We start from the raw sequence: 24,683 nt of genomic DNA, 5'->3' as shown, positions 1-24,683 counted from the left end.
CCTAGATTGGCAGGGATGTTTGAGCCTCCTGCATCCCTCTCAGAAAACAAAAACAAAACCGAAAAAAACCCACCATGATATAAAGAAATCAGGCCGAGGGTCTTGCTGTGTTTTCATGCTTTAATTCAGAGCTGTCTGCTGCAGGTACAACTCTATCTGAACAGAAGGACAAAGGAGACAAAATGAAGACCCTCCCCACCTCCCCCCTTCCTGTATCCCCTGAATTCTCCATCGAGGGGATGGCCGAGTGGGAGAGTACGCTGTGATTTGTTTGCATTGTCCCCATAGGTCAGAGAGGGTGTCACGAGTTCCCCGGGCTCAGGCCCTCGGTAGGCTCTTGCCCCGGAACTCTGCCGATGCCCGCCCCTCCCCAGGCACTGTCAGATACCCCGGTGCTAGCGGTGCCTGGGAAGGCTGTTCAGTGAAAGGCTAAGTTATCCCCTTGGGAGATGCTCGGAATAAACTCCGCCGGAGGCCAGCTCTCTGTGCAGAGTCCCAGCCCTGGCTCTGATTCCTGCCTGAGGCTGGACCAGAGGAGCAGCAGGGAGGCCCAGACCCAGGCCCTCCATCTAAGCAGAAGCCACTTCTGGCCGCTGAGCTCCAAGGAACCAGCAGTTCAGTAGGTGGTTCCTGGGGAAATGTCCCTTAGGATCTAATCAGCTCCAGCTGGAGGCTGGCAGGAGGGGAGGCCCCGACAATTTCTGCTCCGAAAGTGGAGAGCAGGAGGGAAAGGCCATAGCCCAGCAGGACGAGGTATTAAGCAACAAGAAAAAGGGGATCTTTGGAGGAGGAGCCCTGGGCAAGCGGCCCCTGCCCCTGGCCTTGCCCTCCTGCCCCGTGCTCTGTGCCCTGCATGACTAGGGCCGGGAGCCCGAGCCAGCAGGCCGCTGTGCCTCCACTGCTCGGAGCTGCACATGTCGTGCTGCCCCTTTTGCATAGATGCGGACACTGAGCACACACACGCGCACACGAAGGGCCAGGCCAGGGCCACGGGCAGCGTGCTCTCAGGTCCGTCCCAGGGCTGGGTGCTGAGCCACTGCCTCCACTGACACGGGAAGAAAAACCCGTTGAAGGCCCCAAAAGAGAAGACCCTCCACGCTGTGGGCGAGGGCCCTACAACCCAGAGCAGTGGCCCATCTCGAGGGCCTTCTCCAGAGGGACACAGTGGGCTCCGGCCTCAACCCTGACCACGTCCACCAAAACACAAGACACAATAGGAAGGCCACAGAGAGCAAGACACAGACAGAAGCGGAGGGGCTACGCAGCCCACAGAATTCCAGTGGTGAAAAATATATAGATTTCGTGTTGTCAAATATAGTCATACATTTATTTTCTCGGCAAAGCTTGGACTATTTCTAAGGAGACACTATGCAGCTTCGTGAGTACACGGCACAGGAGGCTGGGGCCACGGCCAGTCCCCGCTTGGCTTTGGATTGGGTTTGTCCACTGCCCCTCCGTGTCACGACCCCAGCATCTGTGGGGCAGCCCCAGCCAGGCCCCAGTTCAGGTGTGCTTCGGCTGGGGTGGGGGTGCTCCACAAAGGATGGCTGATCTGAGGCCCCAACTGGTGGGGGGAGCTTTGGAGGCACAAAGCGTTGTGGCAGAGGGGCCTGTTGCCCCCATGGCTGGGCTGGCTGCCCCTGCCCAGTGCATGCAGGTGCCCCACCTGGAGCGGGGGGCGCAGGGAGGAGGGCTGGGAGCCCCTAAGTCAGGCGGCGGCTGTCAGAGCAGTGGGGGTGGGCAAGCAACCTTGGCAGAGAACCAGAGTGGCCCCGGGGCCAGAGGGACGAGTAAGACGCAGGGTCCCACCAACCCCCTCAGGTGTGGGGCCTAACCTCTGAAGAGTGCGGGGGGTGCCCAGATGGGTGTAAGCCCCACAATGGAGCAGGAGTGGGTTTACTCTGTAAAATAATAGTGGTGGTAAAATCAGCAGCATTGCTGGGGGACCAGATGTGGTCCCAGGGACGGAGGGGGGACAGTGAGGCTCCCAGGCCAACTGGCCTCAGGCTGTGAGCAGAGTCTGCAGGCTCCCCCGCACTGCCTTGTCCCTGCCTGGGAGACGACCCGGGGCACCCTGCTTTGGCCTGGATGAGCATCATGGCTTCAGTATCCCATCTTGCCGCTCATCCTGCTGGAATTCCTTCCAGAGGCAGACAGGTCTGGGTTTAGGAGCCTTCACCCTAGAATGCGAGCAGCCCTCAGTGGAGATGCTGGGGTGCGTGAGGGCCAAGCCCCAAAGTGAACATAGTGCAAAGCAGAAGCTGGGCGCGAGGCCCCCATGGAACCTTGGGGTGAGCTCCGGGGGCAGTCATGGCCTCTGGCTTCTCAAACCGAGTCCGGCCCTGCCTCCCAGCCTGCAGGACCTGTCCCAGGAGGCGGAGGGGCCCTGCTGCGCTGCCAGCCCGGCCTCCTCCTCTCGGGCGGGCAGGCGGGCGGCAGAGGCTGCAGACAGAGCCGGGGCTCAGGCAGGTGTTCCAGCCCCAGCCCCAGCCCCAGCCCCAGCCCCAGCCCCTCTGGCTCAGCTCTCACGGGAACAGTGATCTGACGCAGCTGGAAGTGCCGAGAAAGGAATGGATCCCAGGGAAGGTCTAGCACAAACAGACACAGAACCCACGCTGCGCTCTGCTACCTCTTGCCCATCACCACCTTTGCTCTGGCCCACGCCTGTGGCCTGACCACGGTTCTGAATCCCGAGGCAGGGAGCAGCCTGAAGGTGCTGGAACTGCAGCCCAGGCCCAGGGTTGCCGACCCTGCTCAGAGTCCTGGGCCGGTTGCCTGTGCTCTGGGCAGCAGCTGCCTCCCCGTGAGGAGATAATACTGGCCCGGAAGGCAGGACTGAGGGCAAGGGGTGGCTTGAGAGAAGGCGTGGGTGGGCAGGTGATCGGACAGGACGGGACAGGGCGGGGGCAGGGAGGCTCCCACGGGTGCCTCAGGCCAGCCTCCCCAGACCAACACACCAGAGACTTTCCAGGGCAGGGGCAGTGAAGGTCCAGACAGACAGGGCCAGGTTGGGGGGCCTCCCCACCTCCTCTCTCTGCAGCGTGTCCCACCTGTGTGCCTCCCCACCTTTGGTCTCTCTTCCCTTTTCTCCTGTCACAGTTTTGGGGTGCCTTCCCCCAACTCTGACTCCCGGCCCCCCGACACTGTTCAATTCCTGAAAAAGCCACTTCCAAACCCAAAACTAAATAAATAAGAGGAGGCCCCGGGGAAGGAGTGGGAGGGAGAGCGGCACCCCTACAATCAGTGGTCAGGCCGCCGGAGCCAGGCCGGGGCCAGGAGGGCGGGAGGGAGGGTGGTGCACTGCTCACAGCTGGGAGCTGCCGCCCGCCTGGCCCGGGCCCTGCTGGCTCAGCGAGCGGCAGCTGATCCTGCGGATGGAGTGCAAGGCCACCGTGCAGCAGCCCCGCAGCAGGGAGCTGATGTTGTAGATGGGCTGACCCTGGCGCCGCTGCGAGCGGCAGAGCCAGGCCACCGTGGGCACAGCCGGCACCACCACAGCCAGCAGATCCACGATGTAGTGGCGGCTCCAGTAGCTCTTGGGCTCCTTCTCAGCCGCGGCCGCCTCCTCCTCCTCTTCCACGGGGCATGCCACACTCACCGACAGGCTGGGGCTGGGGTTGGCGCCGGGCCGGTGTGGGCTCGGCCCTTGGGTGACAGGCTCCGGGGCCTCAAGCTCGTCACCCACCGTCACCACCACCACCGAGTCAGGGTCTTTGGGCCCCGGGGGGCGGGGCTCCAGCTCTGGGCACCTGTCCCCGGCATCAGGGATTGCCCCGCAGGCCTGGGCCTTGGTCACTTTCTCCAGGATGGTGTCCATGTCCGGCTGGTACTGCACAAAGTCTGTCTGGATGGCTCGCTCCTGCATGCAGCTGGCCTGCACGCCGGCCTCCAGGCCACACAGCAGCTTCTCGTAGGTGTTGCTGGCGGGGAAGCGGGGGCCCAGGCTGAGGCTGCTGTGCAGCGAGCCCTCCTCGGGGCCACAGTCCACCCCTGATGACAGCAGGCTGCTGGCCTCCAGCACGTCCGTCCGGCTCAGGGTGTCGTCGGTCACGGCGAAGCCACTGTCGACCCCGTCCTCGGCAGAGGCCCCAGGGTGGTCACCGGGGGGGCGGTCGCCGCAGACAGCCGGGTCGCTCAGCTTGGTGTATGTGGAGCTGCGGGTGAGGGAGCGGGCGGGGGACCCACCGGCCGACTCCCCGGCACCATCCTCCTTGGTGGCGCCGTTCTGGGCGACTTCCATACTGTGCAGCAGTGTCTCCAGCTTCTTGTTCTGGATGTTGATGTCCACGAAGTACTTCTGCAGCCCTTTGTCCTTATCGATCAGGTTGTTCTTGACCGTGTCAATGACCTGCTTGAGCTGCTTGATCTCCTTGCGAGCCTCCTTCAGGGCCAGCTGGGCCTCCACGCGGTGGCACTCCTCCTCAATCCAGTCCTCCTGCATGCGAGACAGCTGCGTCTTGAGGTCGTCGATCTCAGTGTCTCTGTGAGTGGACGAGACACACATGCTCACTGACCGGCCTGCCACCACCATGGAGGACAAGCAAGGAAGGGCTGTCGCCAAGGATTGGGGGAGGAGGGCGGCCAATACCTCCCGGCCCAGAGCTAAATGCAAAAGGCCTGATTCATTAGCTCCTTCTCGCTCCAGAGGGGACCAGGGGGGTGGCCAAGGGGCCTCCTCCCCACCGAGGGCAGTGGGGAGAAGAAACGTCTAGCCCTGCCTCTGCCTCCCCAGCCCTGGAGGCTGAAACCTAGACAACCGACCGTTCCCACTTAAATCCGATATCTACAGGAGAGATTAGATATGAAAGATACTTAGTGTATCAATCAATGCCTAGCACTGTAAAACCCAAACACATCTGTTTAAAATTTTAATATAAGATAATAAGAACTAAAGCTAAAATTTCTGTTCTGTGGGGAGGGACATGGCCTCCTTCCTGTAGGTGAATACTGTCCCCGGGGGTCCCTGGCCAGAGCCCCTGGGGGTAGAGGCGGTGGGCTGCCCCACTTTGTTGAGGAACTTATTGCTGTCATGTAGGGGGAGCTGTGGGCTTCACATCTCCCCTCAGTGTAGGGATGAAAGGTGGTGGGTGCGATACAAGAAAGTGGTGAAAACAGGTGGCTCTTTTTTATCTACACTGATAATCCTTGCTTTGTATCTACTATGAAGACGATGGGCCAAAAAGTTGGACAAGAAGGCCCAGGCTGCTTCTGAGAGAAAAGGCCAGTGCCAGGCAAACCAGACACAGGCACCCCGAGTCACAGACAAATCGGGGTGTGGGCGAGGGAGGTGCATTAAAAGATTATTCTATCAAGTCTGGCGGAGAAGGCAGCAGGAGACAGGGCAGGCTATGATGAGGGCAGTGAGGGTGGAGGAAAGCCACTCCTGAGCCAGCACGTCCTGCGGGGTGGTGCAGGGGGCAGGGGCCATCCACCCCAACACCACTACCTACCCCCAGCCAGATGGCCCACGTGCCCCACATTCAAGGAAATGCAATCCACACAGGGCTTGACCATCACTGTGAGGGTGATGAGCCCAGCAGAGGGACCATCCCAGATCAAGCACTGGGCTCTTTTCAGAGCCAGATGGGATGGCCAGTGCAGGAAATGAGGCTGAAAGTGTGCTCTGCAATGTCGAAGGGTCTGGGCTGAGGGGCTGCGGTGGCCAGGAAGGTCAGCCAGGGCATTATCTGGAAAGGGTTGGACTGGACTGCCTCCCAGGACACAACCTTGTGATGGTAGCAGGGACTGGAGTGACTCAGAGTGGCAATGGCAGATGGACCCCCATGCATGAGACCCTTACTGGGGTTCACTCTAGAGAAACCTTCCCCGTGGATACCAAGCCCTGGGAGGGAGAACGAGTTTGGAGGAAAGGACTGGGCTGCTCAGTGTGGCTGGGCCCCTCCCCTCTCTCCTTGGAGCCAGCGGGACCCCCAGGCCAGGAAGCCATGCCTTTCCCACCCCGTCTAGGACATCACACTGGAACTGAGCCCTGAAGGATGAGTTTGCCAGCGAAGCAGGATGGGGGCAAGGCCATCTCAGGAAGTAGGGACACAGCAAACAAAAGCATGGAGTGTAGAAGCTTCTTTAAGGAGCAGGGAGGTTACTGCAGGAGGCAAGTATCAAAGTGAACATGTGGAGCGTGTGTGGTACAGCAACAGAGCAAGCAAAGAGCTGCCACAGGTTCCCGTAAGAGTAACAGGCAGAGAGTGGCCAGGGATTTGAGGTGTAGGCACGTCCATGCCAGGGCACTGTGCCCAAACCGCACGGGGCAGATGGTCTGCTTGAGCCGCTGGGCCAGCCCCAGACAGGAGGCGGGGAGACGGGCTGTCTGCTTCCTGAGGACGTGAGCGCAAATGGCCAGGCAGACCCAGGACTATTTTCTAAAAACAGAAATCCCAACTATGAAGGAGGCCCACGGAATGCCACCTGTAACTTCCCGTAGTTCAAAACCACAACAGATCCATGCTGGATTGGCTACTTGGCAGCGCTCTGGTCACGGAAGACGTGCTCATGCATATTGTATGCTTCCATTTATATGCCATGTCCAGAATAGACACATCCATAAAGATGGAAAGATCAGTGGTTACCAGGGGCCTGGGCCATGACTGCCACTGGGAACGGTGTTTCCTTCTGGGGTGATGAAAATGTTCTGGAACTAGATACTGGGGATGGTTGCATGATTCTGTGCCTATCCCAAAAATCGCCGAAGGGTGTGCTTCAGAGAGGTGAACTGTACGGGATGTGAATTACATGCCAAATAAAGCTGCAGAGTTTTAAAAAAAGAGGAAAGAAGCCATAGTCGTGGGAACCTGCCCTGACCTCTGGTGCCTGGCATAGTGCCTGGTGTGGCTCAGAGTCGGCTGCGTGTTTGAACTGACACAGTCTGGAGGAGAGGGCGAAGATGACAGAGTCAGAGGGCAGACCTGAAGCTTTGATCTTAAGAATGAAGCCGGTGGCCCAGAAAGTTAGCAGCTGAGAGGGTCAGGATTGGCCCCCAGATCTGGAGAATGTGCTCAGAGGGGACTGTAGGGGCTCCTGAGGGACCCCCGGGCTGGGTAGGAGCTCGAGAAAGGTTTTTCATGCTCACACACATCATATGCAAGTAGATGAGCAGAGAGGACTCTGGGGCCTGAACCAGTGGGCCAAGAGCACCCCGGTGACTCCCTGGGAGGAAGCAAAGGGGGACTCACAGGGAAGGTAAGCCAGGAAGAATGCCCTGGGCTCCTGATCCTCAGGTGAAAAGGAGCCAGAGGGCAAGAAGCAGCCAAAAGGGACCACCAGGCCCAGACTGGGAGAGGACCAGCAGGCCATCAGGGGAAGCTGCTCCCTGCCTGGGCCCAAGCAGCCCCTGTGGCAGTCCAGAAGAGCAGCTGAGGGGACAATGGGGATGGCTGAGGGCTCTAGAAAGGGGCTCCTACAGGGCTTTGCTGGAAAGGAAAGGGCAGGTGGGTGTCAGGAAGCCCTCAGCCACTTGTTCCTCCCAGAAGTGCTCCTCTGAGTGTGGAGAGCATCTCTCCAGGGCTGCCCTGGGCCAGCGGCTCACCGGTCCTGGAGCCGGTCCTGTGTGTCCTTCAGCCGGGCCTTCAGGTGCCGGATGCACACCTCCTTCTGCTGCAGGGGGGTCAGGTACTGCTCCGGGGTGGGGGGCTTGACGCCATGGTTGTCGCTGCACAGTGTGTACTTCATGGAGCGTCTGCAAGGAAACATGTGTCAGTGGGAAGGTAGGAAGAGGTGGCTCATCGTCCTGGTCCCACAGCCACCAGGTGCCTCCAGGCTAGGCCTCCCCCTGGGGCCTGTGTGGGCATGAGAACACCCAGACCTTTGGCAGGTAGGTTTTATCAAAGCTCTTGTAAGGGAAGACCACAGTGGGAAGCTCAGGGCTCCTCTAGTTAGGAGTGCAGACACGGGGCACCACAGGACCCACAGCCTGGCACCCGGCCGTGTGGGGCACTCTACTGATGTCATCAGTCATCTCACTCCTGCGGTGGTCCCGGAACTCAGGTGTCCAGTCTCCTAACCCAGAGAATGAGTTGGGCACTAGAGCCTGGGGGCAGGTGCACTTCCCTGTGTAATTCTCCGGGGCTGGCGTGGGGGTAAGGGCTCGCCAGGTAGGAGGTAGGAGAACGCACCCCCCAGGCTGAGAACCTTCACTGCCAGGCCTGCAGGAGTCCAGGGCAGGGGCGGGGGGCCGGGAGTGAGGCACAGCTCTCTCCAACACACTCCGGTGCCCTCCTTGCCGTCTTCATGTACACGCAGGCCTGCACGATCATGTACACACGTTTCCTTGGAGCGCGTACATCTGAGTAGTTACCCTGGCCCACTTGCACCTGCGTGTCCACCTCTGTGTGCACACACCCAAGGGCACATGGCCCCGCCACCCTGCAGCCATCCTCGGGAACACTCACAAGGCCTGGGACACCAGCCCACGCACGGGTTCACACAAATGCACGCACTTTCCACCCCCACACACACACATTCTCTGAGGTCACACCCAAACACACGTGTGAACACCCACTGGCTCTGGGCATCTAGTCCTCAACAGCTAAACCCTGAGGTGGCAGCAAGCCAGATGCCACATGCTGCCCAGCCTGAGGTGGCATAGGCATGTGTGTGTGTGTGTGTGTGTGTGTGTGTATGTGTGTGTGTCATACTCAGGCTCAGCACTGCCAAAAGGAGGAATTGCCACCCAGTGCAGGCGGAGGGAGGGAAGGAGGGAGGGAAGGGGGGAGGGAAGGAGGGAGGGCCTGGCCTCGCACCCAACTCTGATATGCTGTGGCCAGGCCACAGCGTCCTGCCTGCTGGTCATTCTGGGAAGCCTCCTCAGAGCTTGGCCTCAAAGCCTGGGCTTGTTCTCATGCAGCCTGGCAGAGGCCTCGTGGCCAGCCAGCCCTGCTCCCCTAGGGGACGGGGCCAAGGACATCAACAGGTCTGAATAGACAGGCCCTGGTTTGCTGAAGCAGCCACGAGGGAGGCAGTTTGAAAGGTTCCATGGGGGCCGTCTAATGTTTGCCGAGGAAAAAGAATTTGTAAACTGTCAGCCACTGAAGAGAATGTGTGTGGATATAAGTGGAGAGAAAGGGACACAATTCTCTTCTGCTTACTCATCTCGTGGTCCCTAGGTTAAACTCAAGCCATACCACAGGCCGGCCTGTTTTCCTGGTGACGGGGGCAGAGGGGTGGCGTGGGTCGGGAGCTGGGGACGCCCCCTCAGTGGGCTCTAAGAATCTCCTCCCGAAAGAGCAGCCATCCTGGTGGCCGCCGTGCCAGGACTCGGGCTCGAGGGGCACGGATCTGCAGTGAGTGGATCTCCCTCCCAGGCCCTGGTTAAACTTTCAAACTAGTGCAGTTGAGAATTAGAGACAAAGCTGTTCTCACTCTTCCAACTTGCTTTCATGACTGATATATATGTATATATATCACTCGTGAATATCACTCATATCACAGAATATATATATATATACATATATATATAAAACCCTATATATATATTCTGTTATCCATTTTATATGTATATATGTATATATACTGGAAAAGAAGAATATTCTATAATCCATGGCTCTCTGCTATTCCCGTCTCGGAATGCCAGTTTGCACTGAAGCCACAGCCCAGGGCAGCCACTATTGATGTGGCCAGAAGATCTTCCCATGGGGCCAGTTCTCAGCCTCAGGGCTGGGACCATCCCAGTGAGCTGCAGTTATGACAAGCACGGCAAAAATCTGCTACTAATGAAAAAGTGTTAAAGTTGCCAATTGTATACTTTTCAAACTTTGAGCACAGTAGTACCACTCTCGCCCCCTGCGCTCAGGGTGGAGTGACGGCCAGGAGGCTGGGCCATGGGTCCTGCACACATGTGTCACCCATCACATGTGTCATGGTGGGAAACTCTGAGAAGTGCCGCCTCAGCGTGATCTGAACGTCACTTCACACCCATGACACCATCTCTGCTGGAAGAGCACGACCAGCCTTCCCATGAGGTGCTCTGGCTGCAGGAGCTGCAGGTCAGCTGTGGTGGCCCAGGACTCTCACATGGGACCAAAGGTCTCATGATGGCAGCTACCAGTTATAGGCCACCTGCAGACATCGATTCGTTGAAGCTGGAGGGACGTTGGGCACCCAACGGAAAGGGAGATTCAAGGGACGGGAAGTCTGGCTGCCCAGCCTTCGCTCCCTGGCTCCACTGGGGAATCAGGATGGGCCGCTGGAGCTGTCACTCCCTGGTTTTAGAGAATGCTCAGCTTCCCTTCACCTGCCTCCCCAGCAGATCCTGCTTTTCCGTTCCTCCTTCCCTGAGCCCCACAACATAGCACGTGCCACATTGTAATGCACTCCGCTTTCCAAACCAGCTGCACCTCTGTCACTGTCCAAGTGGCGCCTGAGGAAAGCAGGGCCACAGATGCCGAGTGGCCTGCCCATATATCCATCCTTGCTCCCTCCCCAAGAGAACTCCAATTCTGTGAGGGCTGGTACCATACTGAGGACAATGTGGTGCTCCTTGTGCCACCGGCCCCACAGCCACAGCCAATCACATCACCCAGTGCCAGCTGGCAGCGTGTAGACAGAATTCCTGGGGAAGGTGACCCTTCCCAGAAAACAGGAGCCTCAGGACGCCTGGGTGGCTCAGCAGTTGAGCGTCTGCTTTCAGCTCAGGTTGTGATCCCAGGGTCCTGGGATCAAGTCCCGCATGGGGCTCCCTGCACGGAGCCTGCTTCTCCCTCTGCCTGTGTCTCTGCCTTGCTCTGTCTCTCATGAATAAATAAATAAAATCTTTAAAAAAAAAAAAAGGAAAACAGGAGTCTCTTGTAGTAGCGGAGGGGTGGCCTTTCTACCTTCCTCCTTCCCTGCCCCGATGCTGACATGACACTTGGAGGTGTCAGAGCATCTTATAAAAGTGAGGACAAAAGCTGTGCCCTAAGGATGGTGGAGCAGGAAGATGGGCTGGGGTCCCCAACACTTCAGGGAGCTGCCTGCCGCTGGGCCTAGTTCTGAAAGCATCCCCCTTGCTTGTCCTAAGCCCCTGCCTTGGTCACGGGCAACGGGGCTCTACCCTCCCCTTCACACAGGACCTGAGGCTCTGAAGGACCAGCTGGAGCTCATGCAGCCAGGAGCGCAGGAGTCCCGGTCCCCACCCGTGGGGGTGCGGTGTACAGGTGCGCAGGGGGGTTACCTGGGCGTGGGGCTGCTGTCGCTGCCCTTGCAGGAGCCGGAGTTGCTGCTGCTGCTGAGAGAGGAGGTGCCGTAGGCGTCCCGCACGCTCACGGGCGGAGAGGTGCGCCTGGAGGCAGGAAGAAGAGGCAGGTGCTCGTTCTGGCTGGCGGGCAGCTGCGGGCACTGGGCAAACACCGCCAGGCCGCTGCGGCCCAAAGGGCCCCCGCTGCGGGGTCACGGCCGGGGGAGAGAAGCAGAGGAGAGAGGGGACGCACACACAGGGGTGACAAAACAGACAGCGCAAATCAAGATGGAAAACCAGGAGGAGGCTGGTCCTCCTGGCTCCCCAGGACGGGCATGGAGGCTGGGCCGGGCTAAGGGTGGGGTCCCATCTGCCCTAGCCAGGGTTCCTCAGCTTCCAGGGTTCCAGGGTCCCCCTGAGCCCAGAGGAGGGCCCCGCAAGGGCTGACACAGCTGGGGCAGAGGGGGCAGGCAGGGGTGGGGACAGGAGGGGGCACACACAGGTCGGAGTCAGGGGGGCCAAGTGAGCCAGAGTGGATGACAGCATGAGTCCTTCTAGTCACGGTGAAGCTCAGCAGCAATACTGAGGATGGTGGGACCCCCAGGGCTTTAATGCTTCAGAGAACCTTTCTATCCACTGTGTCATTTGAGCCTCAGCAGGAGGTGTTAGCAAGCCTGTTCTAGAGCTGGGAAAACTGGGAAATGACTTGCTCAAGGCTACACTGCATGTTGGTGGCAGAGGGGGGAACGGAGGCCCTCCCCCTTCCCGCCCTCCGAGGCCAAGGGGGGCACTCACCTGCGGGATCCAGCAGAGGCCCGTCTACTGCCCGGCAGGGACATGGCCATGAGGCTGCGGGTCCGGGTGAGGGGCGGGATGGGTGGTGTCCCCGGGGCTGAGGAGAGAGGGCGCGTTGGGGGTGCCGCGGGGAGGGCTGGACCAGGCCACGTCATCCTCTCGTTGGGGCCGCTGCCTGGCATGGCTCCTCCTCTCACCCTCTGGCAGGACACCCCAGGACCGAGCGAGGGCCTGGTAGGCCAGGCGCTAGCTGCAGCTGCCTCCACCAACGAAGTTAGCACACTCTTGCCACCTGACTTAAGACCTTGATCGATCGTCAGAGCCTCAGGGGCAGCCAGAAATCATAGATCCGACCCCGTGTTCTCCAGATGATTGAATGTGGAGCAAGAGCTCAAGGGCCTCACCCAAGGTCACATGGGCATCGAGGCAGGGCCTCCTGACCCCCAGTGCAGCACTGAGTCCTCTACGCTACAGGCCAGGCCCTCCGATCCCTTACTCGGACCCCACCCTGCGCTGGACAGTCCTCCCTCCTCGGCGGGGGCTGCTGGTTGGAGGACTCCTGGAGCAGGACCAGGAACCCCAAGTGAGGCTGGGCTAGTCTCGACGTCACCTTCCCAGAGCGCCCGTTGGCGTGTGGCTTGGGGGCTTCCTGTCTATAGTGGAGACAAGACAGACTGACATACCAGCACACGTGTAGAAAGACATATGGATACACACAAATGTGAAAAGGTACTATGTCTCTGCCATTCCAAGACATGCCACACACATCTCCATGAACATGCTCGGGGCCTTCCCATGATGCAGGACATGCAGCCAGGCCCTCCCGCATGCATGCTGCACACAGCCATGCCTGCACCCACCCATGCAAACATGCATGCTGACTGGAGCATGCAGCAGGACCTCAGAGCATGGGCTCAAAGCAGATGAGGAAGGGGGTAATGGGTACAGAAGCCCTCCTCTGTCTGGGGACTCTTGGTGGGCTGGAACTAGTAGGAAGTGACCAGGCCTACAGAGACCCATCCTTGGCACTCTTGACAGGCGGGAAGAGGATTAGGCTCCACGGGCAGCCCTACAGGGGTTAAAGGAGGGGAGAAGCCCCATGGTGGGCTGGGTGTCAGCTGTTGTAGGAAGGAGTCCCACACCGGGCACTGTCACAGAGCGCCTGGAGTCTGAGACGAGGGGCCCGGGCTCTTTGCAGCCACTAGTTGTGTGCCAGCTCCAGAGACCCCTGTTCCCTCCTTCCATGCTCATGGCAGGGGCTGAGGATAGCAGCCTGGGTTACTGGAGACCTGGCCAGGGATACCGGGCCCTGACCTCTCCCATGCTGGAGAGAAGCGTTTACCACACCCCACTGTGCGCACGCCCCAGGCCAAGCACATTACTACGTACAGTGTGCCATTGACTCCTCCCAAAAACCCTATGAGGAAGTGCTGTGATTAGTGCCCTTACAGACAGGGATCTGAGCCTCCCAGAGGGAGGGACTCACCCCCGTCACACCCCCAGGGTGTGGCAGGGCCATCAGGAGAACCAGGCTAACACCAGAAGCCCAGGGGCTGGATCTCAAACTCTGGGGTCCCCCGGCTGGGCACCACCCCTTCTCGTGTTAGGGCCTCAGGGGAGTCGGCTCATCCTGCCCAGTGGTGGGGCTGCCTCCTGAGGGGACAAAGGCGCTGCTCAGGTGGCCTGTTTCCTGGCTGTGACACAGAGTGTAGCCTGTTCCCCTGGCGGGCCCAGACACAGCCAGCATTGTCTGCCCGGAGGTGTCGGATGCCGGGCGCAGGAGCTGCCGACACTGTGCCTGTCACCTGAGCTGCTCGCCTCAGCTCAGGGATGTGTCCCCCCCTGCCCCCCACATCATGCCCCCATCGTCTAGGCAAGGCCTCCTGGCACTGTGGGGTTGGCCTCAGGAGGAGGCACCGTGGGAGAAGAGTGCTCCCCACACTTATCAGGGAGGTTGCCAAGGGCTCCATTCTTCCTGCACACAGCCCAAGGGGTACAGAAGGGCGATCTGTTATCACACTTGGGCCTAAGGTGGCAGAGCTGCAGGGCCAGACAGACCAGACCCTGGCTTCTAGTCCCAGGCGGCCTGACTTCCCTGGCAGCCTCACCCCTTCCCTTCTTGCTTTTGGGAGGATGCACTGAGGAGGTGGTGCCTTCAGGAGGACTTTCCAGCAGAGGCAGGAGGGCTCAGGTCCGAGGACAGGCCTCACTCTTCCAAGCCAGCTCGGATAAGGGCTGTTAAGGAGCTAGGAAGTCCAGGTGGAGTCCCGGGCCTGTGTCCGGGGAGGCAGGCAAGATGCCTGGTTTGCCTTGGAGCTGAGTGTGGCCTCAGTACAATGAGGGCTTTGTCTCGGCTGTCCCTGCTCCTACCTCGCTTGGCAACCCCACACCTCCCTCCTCTTGCACTCCCTCTTCCTTCCTCCCTGGCCCAGGGGCTGAGAAGGGGACAGCATTTGTACCTGGATGGACCCAATAGTCTCCTGGGAGGCCAGAGCCAGCCATTCATCCAGGACAGAGGCGGAAGTGGCATTTCCCCTACTGGGACAGGACCTTGCAGGTGGGGGTCCCTCAGGGGAGGACAGAAGCCACCCAGGCTCAAAGGGAGCCACCTCTCCAGGATCCTACTCAGAAGCCTGGGTGTGCCCTCTCAAGTCCTCCTTCTCTCTCCGGGCCCCAGAGAGGAGACAGGTTGCCATAGTCTATGTCACTATGCCACCTGCCTTCTCCCCTGGAGTCCCACAGCCCTTTGCCCAGGCAGCCAGAATGGAAGATGGAAGGTGGAAGGAAACCCTTCACCATGGGGAGCTGGGCTGAGAGTCTCCTGTCACCTCAACACCAGAGGAAAGCCAGCCCCGCACTCCAGTGTCCCTCCACTTCCCCATCCTGCCCACACCAGGACAGCTCCGCTGCACGCTCCCTTTGATCAGTCCCCACAAGGCCTGCAATAGGGTCCAGGGGACACAGCAGGATCCAGGCAACAGGATCCAGAAGGATGCAAGAATAGAGTCAAACAGGTCTGGGCTCAGATCTCAGCCTGTCGCCCTCCCAGTGCATGCCCTGGGCATGTCACTCCCCTTCTCTGCGTCTTAGCTTCCTCATCTATGAGTGGGGCTGTAACAGAATGCACCTCGTGTGGCTACTGTGGCAGGTTAATGCATGCCCGGGGCTCAGCCTAGTACGCATCACATAACACACACTCAAAAGTGGGAATCGCCAGTATCTTGGAAGTAGATCATTGCAACACAACGTGAGCTTCAAAACACAAACAGATTCAAGACATCATGTGGTCTCATGAGGGTCAGCAAAAGCTTCTCCAAAGTGAAATTTATACTGGGTTTCAAAGGATGAATAGGAGTTTGTCAGTCAGAGAAAGCAAGTGGGAAAGAAGGAAAAGGCTGGGCAAAGGCAGTGAATAGTTCCATCGCATGGTGGCTGGGGAAACCAGGGGGTCTGGTGAGGTCAGAGGCACAGTAGGGGTGAGGCTGTAGGACAAGGTGGTGCTGGCCACACAGAACACCTAAGCCAGGATCTTGTCCTCTGGGCAACAGAAGCCGAGGAAGGGCCTTTGAAGGGGGAGGGACATGATCAGACTTGCAGTTTAGAAAGCCCCTGGGTAGGTAGGGGGCCTTTGTGGAATGTGGCTGGGCAGGGACAAGAATACAGGCAGGGAGATGAGCTAGGTTATCAAGACCTCCCAGGTGAGAAATGAGAAGAACTTGGGTCAGGGCAGCAGCAGAAGCAACGGAGAAGAGGCCATGGAACCTCAAGATACATCAGAGGCCCCCCGATACATAAAAATAGGGCATAACACTTGATTCTGGCGTTCAAGGGCGTCTCATCTATACCCTTGCCCACGTGCTCTCAGCGGCCTGCAGACCCCCTGGGGAAGCCCCAGCAGTCACTGTGACAGCTTGCTAAGCTGTTGGTCTAGCCTGCAGCCGTTCCCCACTGTGCCCTCATGCATACATCAGCCTTCTGCAAGGCTCTGCCCTGCAGGTCTTTGCCCCTGGACTTCTCCCATCACTTACTGTGGTGACCACTTAGCATGCCATGCCTTGGGTCAAAACTCAGGGAACACCACCCTCTGGGGGAGTTCATAAAAATAAACACAATCAACACACAACTGTTAGTAACACAATGGGTTAAGTGGGCACGTCTGGTAGCCCAGGAGTTGGATTAGATGGTCTCTAGGACACCTCCGAATCCGACATTCTCTGATTCTGCGCTGTTCATGAAATGATGGACTTCCAATTAATGCTTTCTTCTCCTTCCATTATTAGGGCTCCTGGGTTTCAGCTCCCACCCCTGTAACATGAGAAAGCTGCATTTTTCAAAAAACACTGTGGCATTTTTACTCAATCAGCATGTCATGGGGGAGAAACCAGGCACTCGCATTAATTCTAGCTAAGTGGAAGTCCCCGTATGTACAATAAATGATTTTTTTTTTTTTTTGCAAAGACTCAGACATCAATAAAAGAAGAAAGCTACCCTAAAATCCAAGAGAACAGAACAATCTGTGTCTCATGACTCGAGCCTCTGACAGCTGTGGAAAGCCAAGCATTGCGATCAACAGAACAGAACTTGGGAGGGGTCCTCCCTGTGCCAAGGCAACATGAGAATGCAGAACATTCCTCCCGTGCAACAGCAGAGCGCCTGGTGCTCCTCGAATGCCAAAGCCGAGAGAGGCAGGAGATGGAAGCCTGGCCCGGGGCTGTGCCAGCAGCCGTCCTCCGCATCTCCGAGGATCAGTCCTACCAGAAGCTCAGTAAACCTGCCACTGGCTTCATGACCTCACCGGCCCCCACGGCTGTCCACACCCTCAGAGAAACTGAGGACATTTCTTCTTGAATTTGGGAAGGGGGCACTGGTGGCATTTTCCCAGCTGGCTGTCTGTGTCCTGCAAAAGCCCGTCTCAGTGCAGGAACTAGAGATGGGAGGCACAGGGCTCCTTCTTCTCACCAAGGCCACCCCAGCAGGGTGGCAGGACAGACAGACCCACCACTTGGTCAGATGCCCTGGGGGCTGCCCGAGGCCAGCAGGCCACTCCACAGGCGTCCTGCAGTGATTAGACTCGTATTCCAGACCTTGGCGAGCATCGAGCCCCCATGGTCTGCAAACCACCCGAGAATTTGCCCCTAGTGCTCAGGCCCCCTTCCCTCTTCACCCATAGGGGCTCCTCTGGTATCTGTTCCATGCACGCAAGGTCTGCAGTCAGACTGCTGCTCTAGCTAAAAAGGGTTTGCGGTTTAAACTCTACGCACTGTGTGTTTTCCACAATGAGCTACTTCACATCTAGAAGGATGGCTGTAATCAAACAGACAGACAATAACAAGCATGGGTGAGGGAGTGGAGAAGCCGGAGCTCTGGTGCACGGCTGGTGGGAATGCGGGTGATGCCGCCGCACCACCACTGCCACTACCATGGAAAACAGTGTGGCACTTCCCCAAAAAGTTAACCATAGAGTTGCCATGCAACCTCGCAATTTCCCTGGTAGGCCGATGCCCCGAAGAACAGAAGACGGGAGCTTGCACAAAGACCTGTTCAGGAAGAACAGCATTATGCACAGTGGCCGAAAAGAGGAATTCCAGCCAGGAGGCCACCAGCGTCCAGCGACTGGCTAGACCGAATGTGGTTTGTATGGCTAACGGAACACCATCAGTCCCAAGAAGGCACAAAGGGCAGACACCTGCCACACACGGGTGAGTGGTGCAGTACAGTGAGTGAAAGAAGTCAGACACAAAAGGCCACACATTGTCTGATTTCATTTATATTAAACGTCTATAACAGAAAGATCAGTGGAGACCCAAAGCAAATGGGTGGTTGCCAAGGGCTGGGAGAAGAAGAGGGAATGGCTGCTAATGGAAGGCTCTTTGGGGAAACATGAAAATGTTCTGGAATTGGACAGTGGTGATGGATCACAACTCTGTGGATATTCTAAACCACCCTCCCAGAATTCTACATTTTAGGGGGGAGGGGTCCCTTTTTTAACATGTAAATTTAATCAATTAACATATAGTGTATTACGAGTTTCAGAGGTAGATGCCAGTGATTGATCAGTTGCACACAACACCCAGTGCTCATTACATCAGGTGCCCTCCTTAATGCCCATCACCCAGTTACTCAGCGCCCCCATCCACCTCTCCTCCAGCAACCTTGTTTGTTTCCTGTGATTAAGAGCCTTTCATGGTTTGTCTCCCTCTCTGATTTCATCTTATTCATATTTTTCCTTCCCTTCCCCTATGATCCTTTGTTTCTTAAATTCCATGAATGAAATCATATGATAATTGTCTCTTACTGACTTATTTCACTTAGTATAATCCCCTCTAGTTCAACCCACATCATTGCAAAATGGTGAGATTTCATTTTTTTGATGGCTGAGTAATATTCAATTGTCTGAAGTGTACATTTTTAAAGGGTGGATATAAAAATATTTATTTATTCATGAGAGACACAGACAGAGGCAGAGACACAGGTAGAGGGAGAAGCAGGCTCCCTGGGGGGAGCCCTATGTGGGACTCGATTCCAGGACCCCATGATCATGACCTGAGCCAAAGGTAGATGTTGACCACTGAGCCACTCAGGTGCCCCTAAAAGGGTGTATTTTATGGTGTATGAATTTTTATCACAATAGAAAACAGATTTTTTTAAACCTACATAATATATATCTTGTGAATACAAATATGAACAGTTCTAAAAGGACAGGCATAGTCCAAAAAAGGGGAGGGAATCACCTAGGCTGGCTCAGCCCAGCTGCCACATGGTGAAAACCAGAAGCAGCCCCTTCGCCTTCTGCCTGACTTCAAGCACTGACCAGGACACTTCGCTGGTGCTCCTGATTCTGGGTCAGCCCAGAGGAGACAGGAGACAGAGGCTGCCCCTTCTGAAGTTTGGCCTATCCACCAGCTCATCTGATCCTCACCTGTCCCCTGTGCAGGGAGGCCAGGTGGAGACTGTTAATGTCTGACACATGGAAATCCGAAGCTGCAAGACCGCCCAAGGTCACACCTTGGACTTCCATGTCGTAGGAGCCCGCATACCTACTGCATCAGAAGGTGTGATAACAAGGGAACTGGGACATATATTGTTATGCTGCCTAAGAGAAGAAAAGTGCTTTCCCAGAAGAGTCTAAGATCATGGTGGAGGAGATGGGGTTATGTCCCTACATCCTGGCTTCTCGTGCATCTACAAGGTAGGACAGCAACAAGACAGGAGGCAAGCAGAGCAAAGACCAGAAATTTCTCATGTGCCTCGCTACCTAACCAGCATCTCTCCCTGCACCCCCCAGAACCCGCAAAGGAGAAGCCCTCACCATGAAGACCACTGTTCTCACCTCTCCAGCAGCAGTGGCTTCCTGTCCCTCAGCACAGATTCTGAGCGAGCCCTCCACTGAGGGACCCTTGGCGGCTCCTCCGGGCTACCTTGCCTGGTGCCTCTCGGTGACCTCGGGTCTCAGCTACTGTGCATTTGGTGGGAGTCACCCTTCTGACCCCACCCATCTCTTCAGGAACCAGTCCAGGGAACAGATGGAGGGCTGGAGAAGTCCTCTGGCTATCAGAGGCAGGAGTGTTTCCAGCTATTCCTACCATGGCCTCCCCAAGGGGATCTCTCTTTTCCCTTTTTCAGAGATAGTCTTTGTTTTACCACCACCTTGGGTGTGTCAGAGCAGGTCCAGGAGTGACTCTGGAATTCCTGGCACCCAGCTGCCCTGGGGTAGCCTCCCATGTGGGGAGGGGGCAGCAGGGGAACACTGGTTTCCATCCCCTCACCACTCCCAGCTGCTCCAGGGCTGCCTGTCTGCAGATGCCCAAGAGGAGGCAGGTGAACTGAGGGGCTCTGGTGCCGGCCCCAGCTCGGTGGCCGCCTGGCAAGTGGCTCTGGCAGATGGAGGCCCTCAGCAACCTTGGCTACAGCATATGCTGATAGAGCTGTCAAGCCTGAGCCTGGCTCCCCTCCCTACCTCCTCCTCCCGAACTTCCAGCTCTAAAGCATCCCAGGAAGGGGATGATGGCCGGGCCTCCCCTTTGTCCAGGTCTCTACCTGGCCCCCTCTCCCACTCTCACATTTACCCCCAAGTATCAACACGGCTATCACGCTCTTGGGAGTCCAGGATGGAAGGGATGGTGGGTAGACTTTGTCACGACCTATCATCCTACAGCAAGAAAATAAAACCCAGAGAGAGCCTGTGATCTGTCTGAGGTTTGCCCAGTGCCCGCCGGGAGTCCCATTCCTGACAACAGTGACACCAGTGACGAGGTTCCTGCAGCATAGCCCCCATCCCTCACCCTTATTTGAATCTGGGCAGAAGTTCTATTAAGATAAGAACAAAGGGTAGCTTTTTGGATAAATAAGTCATGGAAGGGAAGCCTAGAGGTAAGACAGAAAACGTCCCATCTGCTTTAGGGCAGCTCATGAGTGGCAGGTAGTTAAAACACATGGGAATCAAGGCCTCAGCCTGAGGGTGCACTGCGGCCTCGGCAGCAATAACAGGGTTCAGACTCTGCTCTGGGCTTCCTGGCCACCGAGGTAAAACAAGAAATTATGCCCAGTCTTCTCATTCTCTTGGTGATAGGAGAACAAGAAGCAGACCAGTTCTTCAGGAGATGTAAGGATCTTGAAGTGAATACGAGAGACACTGTTGCATGGGGTTTGCTGTGGGGAAGGAGGACTGCCCTGTGGGAACCTGCAAGGTCAAGGAAAGCCAGTGGCCTCAGGGCCTCCCTGGGACACTCTGTGTGTGCCGTGCTCTGCTGCTTGGAGACTGCAGGACATGTGGGACACGTGGGACACAAGGACCAAAGGGCTAACAGGCTGTGGACCTGTCATCCCCTCTGCCTGGGACCACAGCCCCTTTCTATGGGTACAGCTCCCTCTGGACTTGAGATCACAGGGCTTCCATGGTCCCGGGAACCACACCAACTCCCACTGCCTCTGGCCTGCCCGCCTGCCGGTCCTCCCTCTCTCTCCTGGCATTGCTTGACAATCCAGTCCGACTGCCATATTTTCCCAAAGCAGAAAACCACAGACTTGCCAAAGGCCACAGTACGAGCTGCAGGAGCGGGGACACGAGACTGAAGGTGGGCCAGCTGATTCCCATCGTACCAACCATTCTGGGCATGCCACACCTGCTGGGAGCCAAGTCTCATCCACCTCCCTGAAGCTCCTGGGGGCCCCAAGGGGGGATACTCGTCCCACTTGCCCAGTCAGTCCTGTTTGAGCCCAGGAGCCATGCCCCTGCCCACACAGCAGGCCTCGTCCCTCCTCCCAGGGCCCCCTTCCTTCCTAGCTGCCAGCTTCCCTGCCATCCCCAGCAGCTGATCCCTATCTGGCTGCCTTCCAGCGGGCATTTCCCCGTGTCAGGCCCCATTCTTTCACCTTCGCTAAGGCGCCTTCAGTGGGGTCCCATATATGGTTCACACTTGCTGTAGGAGGGTGGGTGATCATAAACCCTTGTCTTAGAAGTGTTCTCTCTCTGGAGGAGCTGCCCCCATCCCTTCATTTACTGAAAATGAGCATTTAAAAATGCTTAAAAGGGAGATTCTGCAAACATCTATGTTCTATTTTGAAAGTCCTTTGAATGAGGTTAAGAGGCTTAATCTAAAAGAAAGGAACCAAGGCTTTGGGCTCAATTATAGCTGGATTTGAATTCTAAACTCCACCACTCACCATCTCTATGACAGTAGGACTTGATTTCTCTGCGCCTTAGTCTGCAAAATGGGGCTACATGCAGTTGTTGCATGTGAATGTGGTCATGATTAGCTGTAAGGTCCGCTAAATGCCCAGCAAGAACTCAGTGTACAGAGAGCCCTCCACAAACAGTAGTAATTATTTATTAACCTAAATCTATTCTTACTTTTAATGTTATTCACATATTTTACATCTTTATCCCACTCCAGAATCTAATCTAAAACATTATAATAGCTAGTATCTCAGAGGTCCCTGACTACAGAATCATTTGTATATACTTAGGTCCCCTGGCCAAGAAAGAAAAGAAGAGAAGAGGGGAGGGGAGAGGAGGAGGAGAGGAGGAGAGGAGGACAGGAAGAGAGGAAGAAAGAAAGAAAGAAAGAAAGAAAGAAAGAAAGAAAGAAAAAAGAAAGAAAGAAACAAAGAAACAAAGAATAAAGAGGGAGGGAGGGAAAGGAAGAAAGAGTCACAAACCAATCATTGCCCACCAAATGGCAGAATTTTAAGACATTGCACTTTCATCTAATAGAAAGTCTTTTTTTTAATTTCTGTTTTTTTTTAAAGATTTTTATTTATTTGACAGAGAAAGGGCAAGAGAGCACAAGCAGGGGGAGCAGCAGAAGGGGAGGGAGAAGCAGGCTCCCCGCTGAGCAGAGAGCTAGATACAGAGGACCCTGGGATCATGACCTGAGCTGAAGGCAGATGCTTAACTGACTGAGTTACCCAGGCATCCCTAACAGAAAGATGAACATGTCCAAAATACAAACTCCTGCTCTGGATGTGATGCCTCCTTGCTCCCTCTTTGGCCCAAACCACCAGCTCCCTCCAGGTGATGCAACAGTCTCAGCCCTATAAGCTCCGTAGCCAGAAGGATCCTCTTAGAGTGTGAATTTGGTCATGTCACTCCTCTGCTCAAAACCTTTCTCAATGGTCCCATGTTGGAATGGAAGCCAAAGTCCTTACCCTGGCTGATGTTGAGCCTTGCATCCCATACTCCACTCCCCCCCCCCCCTTCTCTGACTTCACCTCCTGGTCCCCTCATGTACCCTGCCCTAGCCACACTCCCACAGGCTGTTCCCTCTGCCTGGAATGTTCTCTCAGGTCTCTCTCTCCCTGCAGGTCTTTACTCCAAGGCTCCCTTCTTGATAAACCTGCCTTGATCACTTTATTTAAAATACAACTTTCCCTCCCTCCCCAGCACTCCTCCTTTCTGCTCATGCATTTTTCTCCACAGTCCTCAGCAACAGATACTTCTGCATTTACTTTATTTTTAGAATATAAGCTCCAGGAAGGTAAGGGTGTCTGTGCATTTTGATCTTTATCTAATTCTCAGCACCTAGACCAGTGCCTGGTACATCATTGGTCTTCAGTGAATATTTGCTGAATAAGTGGGTGTGTTTGCACATGGATTGATGTCAGCACCCAAGTAAGTGCAGGCTTCTTAGCAAATCAAAATAGGGGAAAACAACAACAACTCTATGGCACTTGGATTATATTATCATCCTTTGTACACATGGTGTCTTATCTGGGGGCTTGTCTCTCCTACTGGACCATGAATAGGGAGGGAGTAATCTGAATCATCAGGATGTAGCAAGGACTGGAGGGCAAACCCTTAATAACCACACCTTGGGGGAAAAGCTGTCACTTAGCACCTTGCCAGGCCCCCAGGAGTCCTGGGGGGACTCCCTCATTTATGCTCTCAATTCACACTCAGGACCCCCCACAGGTTAGGGAATGTTCTTTCCATTTTACCATGAGGGAAGCTCAGGCTCTTGGGGGCCAAGTGACATGTCTGAGGATGCAGGGCAAGCAGGTAGCAGTGCTGGGGTGGGGGGGGCCTGGACTGGTGGCAGCTGCCCCCCAAATTACATCTCCACACCAGAAGGTCCAATTAGTTATGCCAACTACTCTGAATCCCGATAGCAACTCCTAGACAAAGATGGAGACACAATTATAGTGGATCCTCATTATCTGCGGATTCTGTATTTGTGAATTCACCCAGTTGCTAAAAATTATTTGTAAACCCCAAATCAATACCCGTGATTCTTTCATGGTCATGTACATTAGGGTGGAAAATGTGAGTTCCCTGATATACAGGTTCACAGCTGGGGTGGAAGGCATCCAGACCTTGTTTCACTTCTTATACTGCAAACATGTCTTTTTGCAGCCTATTTAGTACCACATTTTAAGCATTTTTGTGCTTTTTGTTGATTTTGCCATTTACAATGACCTGCACTGTAGCACTGAGGCACTGGCTAGCCTTCCCATGCACAAGAAGGCTGTGATGTGCCTTCTGGAGAAAATCTGTGTCAGGTGAACTTTGGTATGAATTACAGTGCTGTCTGCATGAGTTCAATGTGAATGAAATCAACAACTTATATTAAAGAAGGTGTCTGTAGACAGAAACACGCATAAAACAAGATTACATATTGATCTGTTGATGAAAACGGCGTGACCTGAGGTTCGTAGGAATCCAGCCCCCTGTGTTCTCCCTCAGGAGCAATGGTTCTGTATTCACTAATTCCAGGTTTGTAGTGGCTTCACAGAACATACTAGTGCAAAGAACAAGAACTGACTATACCAACCCAGCTCTCTAGTACACAGATCTGCACAACACGGGTCCAGTTGTGTTTATGCACAGCGTGTGTGTACACATAATCCCACTCTGTGCTCAGCCCCAGGCACTGAACACTGCCATTAGCACCAGCACCACCAGGTCTCCTCCCAGGGGACATAATGACCACATGCAGGAGCTCAGGGGGATAGAGTCAGACGCTTCTGGATTCAAATCCCAGCACAGCTGGGAGTTGTGTGCCTTCAGGCTGGTTGCACTCAGGGCCAACTTCCTTGTGGATGTGTGAGGTTAATCATTGTCATGGTGATAAAACAAGGTTGTGCAGGACAACTGCCAAGCACAGTGCCCAGCACACAAGCCACAGCTGGGACAGCAGCTGGGCAGAGACTTTTAAAGCCCCCGTATTTGCCCAGGGCATGGAGGGGGCCCAGGAGACCCACTTAGGGCCCCCTCCTCCTTAGC

General features: G+C 55.9%; 1 protein-coding gene across 6 annotated transcripts in view; it reads right to left on the bottom strand.

Moving 5' to 3' along the window:
• Window positions 1-109: 109 nt before the first annotated feature.
• The window catches only part of SNPH (syntaphilin), a 36,840-nt gene continuing 12,266 nt past the window's right edge, over window positions 110-24,683 (bottom strand). Inside the window, exons 3-7 of one of the 6 annotated variants that reach the window (XM_041733424.1) lie at window positions 16,159-16,267; window positions 11,963-12,615; window positions 11,165-11,272; window positions 7,544-7,693; window positions 110-4,481 (exon numbers count right to left, since the gene is read on the bottom strand). In XM_041733424.1, coding sequence (XP_041589358.1) covers window positions 3,305-4,481; window positions 7,544-7,693; window positions 11,165-11,272; window positions 11,963-12,144 — 1,617 coding nt within the window. In that variant the 5' untranslated portion in view covers window positions 12,145-12,615; window positions 16,159-16,267 and the 3' untranslated portion in view covers window positions 110-3,304. Of the gene's footprint in view, window positions 4,482-7,543; window positions 7,694-11,164; window positions 11,273-11,962; window positions 13,322-13,351; window positions 13,380-15,990; window positions 16,047-16,158; window positions 16,268-24,683 lie in introns of those variants that run through there. The other 5 variants (XM_041733427.1, XM_041733425.1, XM_041733428.1 and 2 more) reach the window with 5 other exon arrangements.

This window comes from Vulpes lagopus, chromosome 18 (assembly GCF_018345385.1).
Source record: "Vulpes lagopus strain Blue_001 chromosome 18, ASM1834538v1, whole genome shotgun sequence".
Taxonomy (NCBI): Eukaryota; Metazoa; Chordata; class Mammalia; order Carnivora; family Canidae; genus Vulpes; species Vulpes lagopus.
Note: the sequence above shows the minus strand (reverse complement) of the source record. Positions and strands in the feature narration are given on the sequence as shown.